The sequence below is a fragment of the Rhinatrema bivittatum genome, chromosome 1 (assembly GCF_901001135.1).
Source record: "Rhinatrema bivittatum chromosome 1, aRhiBiv1.1, whole genome shotgun sequence".
NCBI classification, from domain to species: Eukaryota; Metazoa; Chordata; class Amphibia; order Gymnophiona; family Rhinatrematidae; genus Rhinatrema; species Rhinatrema bivittatum.
Window position 1 is genome coordinate 704,940,658 of NC_042615.1, and position 15,960 is coordinate 704,956,617.

General features: G+C 42.8%; 1 protein-coding gene across 5 annotated transcripts in view; it reads right to left on the reverse strand.

The window, feature by feature from the left end:
- Nucleotides 1-15,960, reverse strand: part of ERBIN (erbb2 interacting protein) — a 716,810-nt gene that overhangs the window by 149,272 nt on the left and 551,578 nt on the right. For 4 of the 5 annotated variants that reach the window (XM_029576039.1, XM_029576010.1, XM_029576000.1 and 1 more), the window contains one exon: nt 15,577-15,750. In XM_029576039.1, coding sequence (XP_029431899.1) covers nt 15,577-15,750 — 174 coding nt within the window. The remainder of the gene's footprint in view (nt 1-15,576; nt 15,751-15,960) is intronic. The other variant, XM_029576020.1, reaches the window with a different exon arrangement.

Sequence of the window (15,960 nt, forward strand, 5' to 3'; positions counted from 1 at the left end):
CCATAAAACATTAATTGGCAGTCTTGCCCCATGTCCTTTGAATCCAGCTTTTGCATCCACCTAATTTTTTGTCAATCCACTTTTTCATAATAAAGGTTGCTCCAGCATTACGCGCTTCATGAAATGCAATACACTTAATATGGTCAATCTGACGCTGTTTTTCGCTATCGAACCTTCTGGCCATAAATAATAAATTTAAGTAATGTGTAAGGTACTGTTAAATTTCAAACTGAATGGCCTATAAAATGGTACAACTATTATATTAGCAGGATAATCAAGTGGGGTGCGGGGAAGGAGGCAGCAAAAGTTATGCAACACCCGGTATAGTAGGGGGCTGGAAGGCAAGGGATCAGATTTTACCTTTGGGAAGCTCTCTGCACTGCCTCCCCATAGAAGCCTATGGGGTAAATTTTAAAACGTGCGCGTGCTACCCGGCGCGCACACACAGACGCCTGATTTTATAACATGCACATGTTATAAAATCGGGGTCGGCGCGTGCAAGGGGGTGCACAATTGTGCAACTTGCGCATGCCGACGCCCACGGCCTTCCCCCATTCCCTCCCAGGCCCTTTCGCTAACCTCCCTTCTCCTTACCTACCCACCCCCTAGCCCTAACCTAAACCCCCCCAAAATTCTTGTTCAACCTGTTGCGCCTGCCAGCAGCCTGCCAGCACCCAACCCCCCAGCACAGCAGCAAATGGAAGGTTTAGTCCCACATAGGGTAAAACAAGCAGTTATAAAACCTAAAAAATAATACCAGCAGTTCTGACAATTGGGAGAATTATTGACAAATATCCAACCTGCCATTTCTCTCAAAAATTCTTGAAAAAACAGTATTATCACAATTAGAAGACTATCTAGATGACAATCGCATTCTACATCCAAACCAATTCTGGTTCAGAAAAAAAAAATTACTCAACCGAGACTTTACTAGTATCCTTGATGGACCCCATATTACAGGGATTTAACAATGACAAATCCTATATCCTGGTACTAATTGATCTAATGGCAGCCTTTGTTGACCATACCCTACTATGCCATCTGCTGAGTAAAACAGAAATTGATGGCATTGTTAGAAAGTGGTTCACCTCCTTCCTATCAACACACTGAAGGCAGACTCCCCTTTCTTTCTTTTGACAGCAACCTCGGAGCCTCTCTTGTTCCTCTGCTGCCGCGTGGCTATTGGGGAGACGCCGACCGCTACTACTGGCACTGAAGCCCATTCTGCTGCCTCCTCTGTGCAGGCCCCACGGTATTAAAAATTTGCAGGGCTTCCAGTTCCTCCATGCTCATCTCGTATACTGCAAGATTGGCATAGAGGAAGTGCTACTCTTGCACATTCCCAAATATAACATACGCCAATGACTAAAAATTAACAACTTTTTTTAAAATTACGTTTGTTGATCTTAGTTTTCTAATTGGTTGGTCACAGGCTTTTTTCTCCCACCTTCCCTTTCTTGGTCTTTTGCCAACTCCTTTCAAAGGGTCTCTTTTTATTCTGTTTCTCCTCTATCCACCTGTCATCTTCTTTTCTTTCCTCACACACACAGGCTCTCATTCTCACATGCTGTCACACACTCAGCTCCCACTCAAATGTCCTCTCTCATACCTAAATACATACTGTCACATGCTGTCTCACAAAAAACACAGGCTTTGACTCTCACGTTGTCACACACAGGCACTGACTCACATGCTGCCTCACACAAACACACAGGCTCTCACTCTCACATGTCACACACCCAGAGGCTCTCACATGCTCTCTCTTTGATCATACAAGCTCTCACTCTCAACTGGTCTCCCAACTCATTCTCTCACACACACTCTACAAGGCCTCACCTCTTAGCGGGTCGCCGCAGGATGGGCTCCATGGCAGCCCTGATAATCCTGGGCTGCTGCAAGGTGGGATCTGTGGTGGCCCTGCTACAATCTTTACTGCTCCTCTGACCGCAGCCAATGCTCATCCTCCTTCCTGCCCGTGCGGCTCCAGCAACATTTTTCTTCCGAGGCTGTGCAGAGAGGAAGGAGGAAGAGCACTGGGACTGAATTTTTCTTTGGGCCGCGGTGGAATGAGCTGCACCAGAGCCCTGCTGATCAAAGTGACATGTCCCCCCTAACCCCATTCCTCGGTACGAAACTACTTCCTACTTTTTCTGCCGCCGGTGAACTCTGCAGAAAAAGCGAAAATCTTCTGCCACCGGTGGGATCAGGTCCACTGGAGGCAACTCGGGCCTCTCCCTGATCCCACCAGGTGTGCCGCCCCGTGCAATTGCACGGTTTGCACACCCGGTGGCTCCGGACCTGTTTAATATGTATGTTATTTATTCACATGTCGATCTATAATATGTATGTCTTGCTGTAAACCGCCGTGATCTTCATTTGTAAAGATGGTATATAAAAAGGCTAAATAAATAAATAAATCTTAAGATGTTTTTTCTCCTTTCATTCCCTGGAGGAGTCGACAGGATTGCCTTCAGACCCCTCACCAGAACCAGCTGGAAAAAATTGCTTCAAAAGATGCATGATCTTCCTGATACTCCTCCAAAAAAAATGGTAAAAGCAATTCCATTTAAATTAGAAGAGGTAAATTCAAAAGAAGACCTACCTGGGGTTCTGAAATACATACAGGCACCAAAACGAGCAATTTCAGTCCTGGTCCATAAAACCTTTCAAGAGGTATAATCAAAAATCTAGCAGATGTCCCTCTCTACTCTTCCAGTTTCCAGAAAACTGGACCTTAAATATAGAGTTCAACTCTATCTAGGGCATAGAAAAGTACAAACACCTCATGAACCTGTGATAGCAGAATCTGTTTTAAAGAAAATAAGATCTAAAGTACATTCCAGTACTCCTCCTGGTAAAGGATGCAAAATAACTACTATAGATAACACAGGAAAGCAAGTCTTCCAATCACCAATATTGCAAAGCAGAATTTCAGCCACCAATTCTAAATGGTCTATCTTTATAATATAATCTACACAGCAAGTCCACTTTCTGGATACCACAATCCAATTACATGAGGGGCACATAAGAATCACATTATACCAGAAAACCAACGACTGCCATACATACCTATATGCCTCCAGCTTTCACCTATCCCCCCTCTACTACCAGGTTCATTGTCTGCAGCCAAGCCCTACAGTACAATCGTATCTGTTCTGACCCCTATGAGATGGACTCCTCTCTGAAGAAATTACAAAGGACATTTTTGGGATTACAATACCCATCCAATGAGATAAGAAAACAGATCAACAGAGTCTGATATATTCTCAGGAACAGTCTGCTAAAGGATCATTCTTAAAAAGAAAAAAAAAAACCACCTCTGGTTGTCACCTATAGCTCCTAGGTGAAACTACTGAAATATATCTAATCATCTACAACCTATCCTGGACAATACCACAACTCTCTCACAGGCCTTGGGTGGCAACACTATCCCTGGCTTACTGACAGCCCCAAAACTCACACAGATACTCACCAGGAACCACAAATTGTACAAGGATACCAAGACAGGAATTAGACCCTGCCAGAAACCCAGATGCCAACTCTGTCCCCATATTAACCCAGCCTGCACCATCACAGGATTCAACATCAACTACAATATCCAGAGCTCATTCACCTGTTCTTCTTTAATGTAACATATGCCATCACCTGCCAGCAATGTCTACATAGGTCAGAAAAGTCAATTTCTAAGGAAAAGAATAAAATGTATACAAATCTGACATTAGAAATGTCAACATTCAGGAAAGAGCAGAAGAACATTTCAATCTTCCACGAAATTCTCTATCTGACTTTAAGGTTGCCATACTCCTACACTTCCTGCATATGACAAAATGGAATCTGTTCCTCGAAAGCTCATGCCTCAAACTGGTTAGTTTGTAAAGTGCCACCTGCCTCTGTCATTTTTTCATACAAGATGCACATGACAAGCTGGCGGATATCTTGTGTTTAGAAGACTTCTCATTTGAGGACAAGGTAAAGGAAACTGTTGACCTTATAAAAATAAAATCACTGCTCAACCCTCTAAATCTGCACTTACTTCTGAGCAATAGCTTGCTCAAAGCACTGCAACCCTACAGATGTCATTACCCTTGTAGAATGTACTAACCATACATTTATAGAAGCAGCTTTGCAGCAACATCAATAGCAAAATAGATCACATCGTAGGGAAAAGACCCAAGGTGTACTCAGAAATCAGTACCTAATTTTTGACTAGAAAACTTTTCATCATTTCAGCCCCCCCCCCCCCCGCCCCCAAGCTGTTCCAGTATATATGGGGGGAAGGCTTCAGTTTTTTTCTCCAGTGGTCTCAACTCAGATTCATGCGTTTTAAAAAATGTTTGAAAAGCTATCACCTAAACCTTCAAGGTCTACCCCCACCGCCCCTCCATTCAGTTCCCCCCAGAGCAACTTCAAATGCTAGAGCAGGAACTAGCCTGATTATTTGCAGCCAATGCGATAAAACTAGCCCCAACATTTATTTAAAAATGTTTAAATACCACTTATACAATGGAGTTAGATCAATAATGGAGAAGGATAAGGGATTTTACTTGATATATTTCCTAATCCTAAAAACCTTTGTCCTAATCTGAACTGAGAGAGAAAAATTCAAAATGAATTTACTAGGCACTATCTTTCCACACCTGAAAATCAATGATTGGCGGATGATCCTGATTCTGAAGGATGTTTACACACACATTTCCATTTATGTCAATCACATGAACTATGTATGATTCACTGTTACAGGGCAGCATAATCAGTATTGCGTACTCCACTTGTCTGCTTGAAGCCCCAACAGTACTCACCAAGTGTCTGGCATCAGTAGCAGCCTAGATCAGGAAAAACATTTTAGTTTTTCCCTTCTTAGAACCTGTTAATATTAAGAAAAAATCCTATCATGAAGTAAACCTGACAACTTCTTATCCTCTTCCATAAGCCTCTCAATGGATTTTGTTGTCCAGAAGTCCATTTGATTCCATCACATCAACTGGACTTCACAGGAGCATAATTGGGCACCATAAAAAAAAATTATTTTCTTCCACTTCAAAGAAGATAAAGTAACTTGCAAATTTGGTTTCCATGGCTTCAATGCCTAGCCATCATACAAACAGTAGATTTGCAAATATTCTCAAATATTTTAAAACAATAAAACGGAACACTATTAACCCCAACCTGGGGTGGATACTGAAAGCAAGATAGTGCAAGCTATTCTTGTAACAAGAAGACATTCCACTAGATGCTCCTACAATGTTAAATGGAAAAGATTTTCCATTTGGCGTATGTCAAAAAGGAGGATCTGTTCAATTGCTCAATTCCAGCCCTTCTACAATATCTTCTCAATATCTCAAAAACTGATATTGAAGATTAAATGTCAAAGTTTTATTGTGGCATATCACCATCTCTTGGGAGATCTGCCAGTAGAAAAAAAATGAAAGGCCTCTTCCATCTTTATCCACCTGTATGAACCATCTGTATTACCTTTCTCAATTACTGATTCCGCCCTTTGAATCCTTAGCAACCATGGTTCTCAAATTCCTTTCAAGGAAATTATTTTTCGATAGCACTGACCTTAGCATACAGAGTAAGCAAGCTGTAAACCTTAGTGATACTTATACCTTATACATAAATTTTCAAGGACAGGATAGTGCTAAGAACCCATCCAAAGTTTTTACTTAAGGTAGTTTCTCAATCTCATATGAATAAGTCCACAGTTTTACCAAAATTATTTTCAAAACCTCATTCTAACAAAGGTGAACAAGTGCCTCATGCCTTGGACTACAGCAGAGCTTTACTATTCTGCTTGGAAAGGTCTAAATTTTACAGGAAACCACATCAACTGTCTCCTACAGCCCAAACCATCAGGTAAGAAACAAAACCATTCTGCATGGATATCAGCCTTACTTTTGTATTGCTATGCTAAATGTGGACAGCAACATCATAAGGTAAAAGCTTACCAAATATAGGAAAATTCCATTTCCATAGCTCACTTATGTTTAGCTTTAATTCAAGAAATCTTCAAAGTGCCTACATAGTTCTCTGTCCACACCTTTGTAAAACATTACTGTCTTAAGGACTCCTGCAGGGATAGCTCCTTTTGCCAGGCAGTACTTAAGAGTTTAACTAGATGCTTAACTCTCCCTCCATTCTGTTGTAATACCCCCAAATTGCTTGTCAAAGAAGAAATATTTTTTTAAATGTTGCAGCCCTCAGCTTGGGAGTTCCTATTTGTGTGGCTGAATTCAGTCCTCCTTGTCCACAGAGAAAACAAAGTTGCATACTTCTAACAGGTGTTCCCTGTAGACAGCAACACAATTCAGCTACACAATGCACCCTCCTGCTTGTAGAGTTGAAGCTTAACCTTGTGAAATGACTGAGGAGACTTACACAACATTTTGAATTGCATGAGTGGAAATTTGGATATTAATGGATGTAAATTAAATTGTAACACATATGTAAGCAAAAATGACAAGAGGCAGGCGGGACCTTATATACTAACCAATATATTGAGGCATGAGCTTTCGAGGACAGAGTTCACGTCATCCCCAAAGTGGACTCTGATGAAGTGGACTCTGTCCTCGAAAGCTCATGCCTTAATAAATTGGTTAGTCTATAAATTGCCATCTCTCTCGTCATTTTTGCACACCAGATTAACACAGCTATCCCTCTGAAGATCTGAACATATGTGAGCAGTTGCTAATAGCCACCTAATTACTAAGTGTATTCAATCTTCACAAACTAGTGATATATGAATCAAATAATTCATATACTTCGGTTTACCAAGAAACATGACAGTGCTTCCAATCACACACATTAATTATAAAATTCTGTCCACACACTTCACAACAAATACTAAAAATCTCAGTACTACTCCAACAACAGAATTAGTCAAATACAATTAACTACAGTACAACCACTAAGACTGTACTAATATTACGGGGGTGGTAATAAAGCAGCTCACATAAGTTACCTGGCAAATACATGCATGCCACATCAATTTTCAAAATGGATTTGTGCACATAAGTCCACTCTGAGAAGTATCCCAGCAAATTTATCCACACACAATTACATCTGCTTTTATGGGTGTGGAAAATTTGCATGCATACTTTAGAAAATGCAAAAACACGTGCTTAAGTGCAAACCCCTTTCTATGTAAACTTAGGTACATTATCAGGCACACAATTTTATCATTTATTTTATTTAAAAGATTTCTAAACTGTCTTTTGGCCTTATCAGGATGCTCAAAGTAGTGCACAAAATTAACAAAATACATACATTTAAAATTCAATGCAGCATAATCATAAAAACAAATCTACAGGCAAAGAACTATTTAAACCACAGAAATACTTTAAAAAAATTATCCTCCCTGACAACAGAAAACGAGACCTCTAGGTGTTTATTCAGTGCATCTTATATTTACAGACTCTCACAAGCAGTTACCTATCTCTCAATCGTGTTTACATTACATCCAGCATCCAGACCTTTAAACAACGATCCATGGTGCTATTGTTATTCCTGACTTAAGAGGTCTAATCACTTTTCCAATGTACAAAGTCGCAAGGGAATTCAACCTAATAAACTACATTCTTACAGGGTCATTTATCAAAATGTGTTAGGGCTCTAATGTGCATTAAATGGGGTCTAACACGCATTGTGCACGTGATAAATATTGCAATGCAAGCTAGCATGCAAATTTTGAGTATGCAAGCGGTAAGAGTTAATACAAATTAGGGTTAATCTACTGCATTCCACAATAGATTAACGCACACTAACAGGATTTAACGTCAGAAATAACTTATGCCTTTTTTTTTTTATATTAGAGGGGAAAAAAAGTTTTTTTTATCGCTATCGTGGATCACAGCTATCATCACTGCTATTATTGTGCGTGATAAAATAAGGCCTTCTATCAGACACATCTAGCACACCCTCCTGGACCAATAAAAATACATTTTCTTACCTGGTCTGTCTTCTTAAACCTATTATGTTTGTGGCAAGTTTACTTGTTGGGGAATACTGCTGCTTCAGGATGCTCGTTGCAGACAAGAACCATCATTACCACAAGAACAGGCAAGGGAAGCTCCAACCCTTCCTAGGGAAGTCCCTACACCGAAGCCTGAGCCATTGGCCCCGCAGGGAGAGAGTCATGGCCCACAGCAGCGCTTGGCATGCAGGCAGGCATGGTGGAGGAGATACAGGAGTGCATCTTTCCTCCATGAGCCTCATTGCTGGGCATGCCAGATTATGTGGTTAGCAGGTATTGCCTCAGCTTTCAGGCTACCCTGGAATTATATGAAGAAATCTGTGGGTATCTGGATTCAATCACGGAAAGGTCCCACAGTATATCGGGGCTCACCAAACTATTGGCCACCCTGCATTTCATGGCATCTGGCTCCATCCAGACGACAGCAGGAGTCGTCAGGAAATGTCCCAAACCACTTTTTCCGATGTCTGGGCTAGGTCATAACAGCTGTACCTGACTGCATTAATCGCTACATAGCATTTCCTTAGGACAGGTAGGATTTGATGGAATTGAAGAGGGGCTTTAATGCCGTTAACTTTCCCAATGTTCTGGGAGCTATCGACTGCACTCTCGTAGCCATCATCCCACCTCGTATCAGGGAGATCTTCCGCAACAGAAAGCTTTTCCACTCCATCAATGTGCAAGTGGCCTGTGACGCTTGACTGCGTATCCTCAACGTGGTGGCCAGGTACCCGGGAGTCGCACATGATTCCTTTATACTTAGGCAATCGGGCCTCTTTGAAAATTTTGAGGACGCCCTTTTTGGTGACAGTTGGCTTGTAGTTAAAGATGCTTCTTTCTCTATTCCCTCTCTGGCTAAGTGTTTGCAGCAAACTGCATGGACATGGGGAGGCTGTGGGGGATGTAAAGTCATTGTGGTCATGACAAGTGGCTTGTAGAGTTAGGTCTACATGCTACAGAGCTAGAGCCTGGCTTTCTCTCCCCATGCTGGAGAGGCCTGCTAATGTGAGGCCAAACAATTCACTTACTATAAAAATTTGTGTGTGAACAGTCATACACTTTCTACAGGTTGACTTTAAACATTTGCCTTTTCTAATCCTCCCATTTGGAGCAGTTGAATTCTCACTGGTTAATCACAACCTTTCAGTGTCCACACTGCTGGCACTCCCAGATCAGGGGTGCACTGTTAGTGATGCATCAGCCAGGATGTCAGGCACAGTTTGTCTTGCCTATCACACAGGTAAACCAGAAGCTGCGGCCTGTGTATTTTTGGGCTTAGCACATTCACAGTGTCAGGGCAGGTAAATTTGTATCTCTGGAGGACATACTGAAAAGTAGTCATGGACTCACACATTCATACCTCAAGATAGAGGTTTTTCTGCTAGGACAGGTGTGGAAACTCTGATGTACTACTTCAGGGTTTGATGACTGCTATGAGTGTGTAGCCTTAGCTTGGTTGTGAGGGATAGTCACACATTTGGTGGAAACCCCAGATGCAATTCCCTAGTCTGGAAGATTTGACACTGATTTAGCAAATGTTATAGTGTTCATACAGTGTCACAGAAAAAGGTGGCATGGACTTAGGGTACGGAAATAGGCTTTTAAGGCTCATGCTAAGCTAAAGGTTAGCTTCTACTGTCATAGAATGCTGTGGGTCGTCAGCCATATCTCAAAATCATGGTGGTGTGAATGATGCAGCCATTCTGTCTTTGCCGCAGGAGATTCAGGATACAGTTAGAAGACCAGGCTTTCCACCCTCGTTGTTGTTCCCAACACACTGGAGGAGATGAGGACCTGCTGTCATAGAACGCACTTTCAGAATTCTCAAAAGTAGATTTCACTGTCTGGACAAACGCTTTAATGTATGCCCCACCCAGAGTAGCAAAGATAGTGCTCACTGTTCGCCAAAGGATACCAATAAAGATACTTCATGATCTACTCCAGGATCCCCTATGTACAACCACAGAAGCAGAGTACATCATGCTAAGTGGCAGCCATTTTTGGCAAAGCCTCATACAACTCTACTTAGTCTGTTAGGCCTCAATTATCCCTTCATGGAAGGGAACCCAGTAGAGTGTTTCTAGCTGCTCTCCTCTCTATCATCTTTCTTTTACTCACTGGTCCTCTGTATGGGTCAGGGTGTAACACAAACCACTTATGCCTAGTTGGCTTCATCTTGACAATGGAGCACTAGACTGTAGTAGAAAAACATTGTACTCAAAGTAAAGATAATACCAAATACATGTGGCTTGCCTATTTTCTGACTGATAGTGAGTCTAAAAAAAGGCATATCTTGCAATAGTGTTCATGTAGGACTGCCAACACAGTGTATATAGCTTGGCAAGCCTACCCCTTGGACCCTGTCATAGCCCTCACTTGTGGATGACATAGTGGCATAGGTCTGATGGAACTCCAGCAGGGCCTTGAACATGGAGACCAACTGCTCTAAAAATCATTTAAATCACAGGTAGCTTTGAAGCTTTAAAGGCACAGCCTAAAGCTACAGGTTGACAGTTAAAAGTATCAATCACAAAGTTGCCATTTTACAGCCTCATCCCATAGCTGACATCAGTTTGCATCTGAAGTTATGCACCTGTACATCAGATGTTTTGTGTCAGATGTACTTGCAAAGGCACTGCTGATAGCACTGTCTCAGCTGTTTTAGAGCCAGTGCTGAATCAGAGTGCTCACATAGCAGGCCTTCAGCTACAGGCTTTAGTAAAGCACCTGGCAAAGATTGTGGCATTCCCACAATGCTCACAGGTCATTGCAAGCTAACAGAAATGCACCTTGCTACACCTACTTAGCCTTGGTGAGGGCCTGAGCTATTGGGATGTCATGCTGGTTATATTAGCTTTTTGAGGAGGCTAGTCAGACTGTGTGAAGGCAGGATTGGGAATCAGGTGGTGTCATACCTTCAATTGTATTTGAAAGTGACCTCTGAAATATCAAGGTCAGAGTCTACTTTCTCATGACTAATAGTAACCATGTCTCTCCTAACAAAAGATTCACCTCATTGAATCCAACACAAAAGTGTGCTACTAGCTCTTTGCCTCGCTGACATGTCTCAGGTAGCTTTTGTCAAATACCTGAATGTAAATCGATGTGATATCTCTGATCGAATGTCGGTATACATAAATAAATAAATAAATAAATAAATAAATAAATATGGCAATGTCACAGCAAGGCCGTTGACCGGTCCAGCTCAGGGCTAGTCATGAGGTACCCAGAAAATATGCAGAGTAGTTAGTTTGTTGCGATAGCTAGTAAAAGATATACTCCTTATGCTATCTGTGACCACCCTTAAAAGCACACAGACTGAGGACTCTTGGGGAGAACAGCTTGCAGAATGGTCAGTTTCCAAGGCGACTCACTACCTTTCTGGTGTTTAATGGTTGGAGGCCCTTGCTGGTCCCCACATGGCTGCCATGACTTGTGGCCAAGATGGAAGAGTTGCTGTCCTATAGGATGTCTCATGCGCTGTTTGTCACTTTTACAGTTTGTGGTCAGCAAGGCAGGTGTGCTGAGAGACTCTCAATCATCAGCTCTGTGTATAGCAAAAAGGTTAAGAGGTGTTGTCAGCTCCTGACCTGAGCAGCCTAAATCCTACCTCATTCTGAAACCTGCCACTGTCCTGAATGTATAGGCCAACTATTCCCAGAGGTCTCATGTTGTTAGCATGATGGCTTATAAACATTTTGTGTTGGTCTCTTGCAAGGTAAGCATTTAGTACCATCTGAGGGCTTGAGAGGCCCACAACAATACCTATGACAAAGTGTTTATCATATGTGCTTCTGACAGATGTGTGTCATGCTGGCAGGTGTAGATAATCTTTTCTGCATAGTTAGGACTCTGACTCTCTCATTAGCAGTTAGGGACCAGGCTGCCAGATATCAATGATGGTTGATTACAAACAGGCCAGGAACATACACATTGGGCATGGGTAGGTGCACAAAGAGCAGGAGGTAGTCTGTAGCCAACTATAGGCCAACAGATTTGTGTGACTGGGTGTGTCTGGGTGAGTGATGTGGTGTGTTAGCATTATCTATAACTCTATCTGGGGGGGGGATGTTGGCCTCATAGTTCCCTCCCTTTCCACAAATATACATAATACAGAGCAGACAATGTGTGTGTATCAATTTTGCACACACTGCCTTTGGACACAAGTGATCCTGTACTTCCACTCTTTACAAGGGGTGCCTCAGAGAGAAGACTTTCAGATGGGGAGAAAATGGCCTGACGCTTAGTCAATTAACATTCCACCTAGGGCTCACATTGTTTATTCTTTGTGTTGAGAGTGGGGTTGTGAAACTTGCCAGCGTCAGTCCTCAGATATGGTGTGTCACATTTCTGGATGAGTAGATATCTGCCTATAGTGTACACCTTCCAACCCCCGCCCCCCCCCCCCCCCGAGATGCGGCGTCCAGAATTGCACACAGTATTCAAGGTGCGGTCTCACCATGGAGCAATGTTGAGATTACTTACCTGATAATCTCCTTTTCCTTAGTGTATGCAGATGGACTCAAAACAAGTGGGATATAGTGTGCTCGTGCTAGCAGTTGGAGACGGATCTGACGTCAGCACGGGTACATATACCCCCACAGGAAGTGTAGCAATTCAGTAATCTTCCTTGCAAAAGCTTTTATGGATATATGTGTGACTGACGGATCGTTTAAATGAACAGGATTACCCTGACCAATTGATGGTAGCTGGAGACCGCCAGTGTTCTTAACCAGAAGGCGTCGACACCCGGCAGGGTGGAAGCCCTATATAAGCAAACATGGCTTACCGTGAGTCAGCGAATCCCCATGTATACCGGCAGCCGGGCGGGATGCTGAGTCCATCTGCATACACTAAGGAAAAGGAGATTATCAGGTAAGTAATCTCAACATTTCCTAGTGTGTAGCAGATGGACTCAAAACAAGTGGGATGTACAAAAGCTACTCCCGGACTGGGCGGGAGGCTGCCCGAGGTCCATTTAGGATTGCCCTCGCAAATGCTGTGTCCTCCCTGGCCTGAACATCCAGACGGTAGAACCTGGAGAAGGTATGGAGGGAGGACCATGTCGCCGCTTTACATATCTCTGCAGGCGACAGCATCCTAGTTTCTGCCCAAGAGGCTGCTTGCGCTCTGGTAGAATGAGCCTTGACCTGTAGAGGTGGTGGTTTTCCTGCCTCTACGCAGGACGCCTTGATAACTTCTTTGATCCAGCGGGTGATGGTTGGCCGTCAGGCCGCTTCTCCTTGCTTCTTCCCGCTGTGAAGGACGAACAGATGGTCCGTCTTTCGTACTGCTTCTGACATTTCCAAGTATCTGGCCAGTATTCTGCCGATGTCGAGATGACGCAGTATTCGACCTTCTTCTGACTTCTTCAAACCTTCCGTGGTTGGCAAGGATATGGTTTGGTTGAGGTGAAATTGGGAGACTACTTTGGGTAAGAAGGAAGGAACAGTGCGAAGATGGATAGCCTCTGGAGTGATACTGAGGAATGGATCACGGCAGGACAGTGCTTATAGCTCTGAGATGCGGCGTGCTGAACATACAGCCAAGCAAGAACACCATCTTCAAGGTCAACAAATGGAGAGACAGGCCTCGAAGGGGTCTGAAGGCGGATCCCGCTAGAAATTCCAACACTAGGTTGAGGTTCCACAGGGGCACCGGCCACTTCAGTGGCGGGCGAATGTGTTTGACTCCTTTCAGGAAACGTGAAACGTCTGAGTGTGTGGCGATGCTGTTGCCATCACTCCGGGGACCCATCCTAGGCTTTCCAGAAGAGCTATGACTCTGTTGGTTGCCTGGCGGCTCTCCTCTGGTGACTTCGCCCGGATCAGCCAATCGTCCAGGTAGGGATGGACGAGGATTCCCTCCTTCCTGAGGGACGCTGCCACTACTATTATGACCTTGGTAAAGGTCCGTGGCACGGTGGCTAACCCGAAGGGTAAAACTCGGAACTGGAAGTGCTGGTCCAGGACCTTGAAGCGTAAATAGCGCTGATGATCCCGATGGATTGGAATATGCAGGTAGGTATTGCTCCCAAGAGATGAACCACACCTAGGGCTTTATGTATTTTTCAAGTAGCCCTCTGACTAAAGACTTATGTCATGATAGCATTTGGTGCTAGAGCCAGAGAGAAAGCCCACTGTTTGGTCAGAGGTGAGATATCTTTAATGTAAATGTTTAATGTAAAGCCGCACATTACCTGTTCAATACTATATCTATTGTTTAATGTAACGCCTTACGGCGAAAGTTTTGTTCTTTGGAAACCGTCTTGATTTGATTTGTATATCGAGAAAGTCGGTATATAAAAACCCTAAATAAATAAATAAATAAATAAATAAATATCTTCACAATGGTAGAGGCTAATGGTTTGCTATAGCTGTACTATGACCTTCAAATAGCTAAACAACCTATGGGTCCCCAACAAAGTGAGGACATAGCTACTATACCTCTAGCCAAGCATTTCTACACCTATTCCACCAGACATATAGAGGTGAACACTAGCTAGCTAGTGCCCATCTCACATACATGCCCATAACCCAACAGTTAGCTAAGAGTATGCTCTCTTGAGAAGGCAAAATATTGTGAAGCTCAACAGTAAGAAGCTTCCTTTTAGCTCTTGCTGTCTTCCTTGGGAGCATACTATGGAGCTTTTGGTTGTATGCCCTAGGCCATATGATAACTGAAATGAACAGCACATCAAGTGTAGACTTGTGTATACATTGTTCCAAATGGCAACATTACATATACAGTCTTACCATCTTATCCTTTAGGACAATCATGATTACAACATTGTGGATATCCTGTTTGTGGCACTCAAGGACTAGAATTGCCTACCTCTGATGTGAAGGCTTTTAAAAAAAAAATCTTTCCCTAATAGACTCATATCAGAATATAAATGTAGTAGCTAAATCGGGTGACTTTCTCAGAGGTCCCTTTTCACTGTTTTCCACCCTGGTCTGTCCCCAGCACACTCCGACCATCTATCCCAGCCCGACCCCAGGACTTCCTTCCATTTTCTTATCCCGTCACTTCTGCCCAAGTTAATTCCCCTACCCCAGCTCGATTCCAGCACATTCAAACCTCTCTTTTCCACCCCATCAGACCCAACTCAAACACTTCTCAGAGGTTCTCTCTGGTCCAGCAGCCCTGTAGCTTGCTATTGCAAGCTGCCCACCTCTCGGCTCCCTTCCAGTGCAGCGGCATCCAATTTGAAGCAGAGGTGATAAGTACTCAGCAGGGTGTGCTTGCATGCACATGCACACATTGCCACCCACTGAGCATACGTACACATGTAAATTCTGAGGTAAGCACATATGCTGTTCAGTGGCTGGTGGAGAGTGCATGCTGGCATTAAAATGCAACACCTCACCAGTCACAAGAAATACCATCTGGGAAGCCTAAGCATATTATATATATTGAAAATGGTGATACTGAATACTTTTGATGCTTTAAAAACCTTTTTCTAACAGTCAGTGGATAGCTTTAAAAATATAGATTAAAATCTCTGTTTCAAGTGAACTGTTCTCTGGAGTTGCTTTCTTGAATTTGTGACTATGTTTAACTGCTAATATCATGTTAAATTGGGTATTGGTAAGAATTCTAACCTTCACACCCACATCTTTTACTGCAACTTGCTGGATTTCATTCCGCTTCATATCCTTGACAAGTTCTTCAGATGTTTCCTCATCTTTTCGTCTATGTACAATTGTTTGAACTGTTTTAACCATGTTCTTCAGTTCATCTGGATATGGTGTAGGATATCTCTTCAAATTACCTTCCTGTGTAAAGATGAAAAAAAAAAAGGATAAAAACAATTAGGCAAGCAGGTAAAAGATCAGATTTTCACAAGCAAAAGTTATTTGAACCAAAATTAAGAATCAATTCAGATATCTGAATTGAAACGTGAAGCACACTCTTTAAATACAGTTCTGGTCAATTTTGCCTTTATTTCTCGAAGGCGACAACAATCACTTTCATTTATAAAGTAA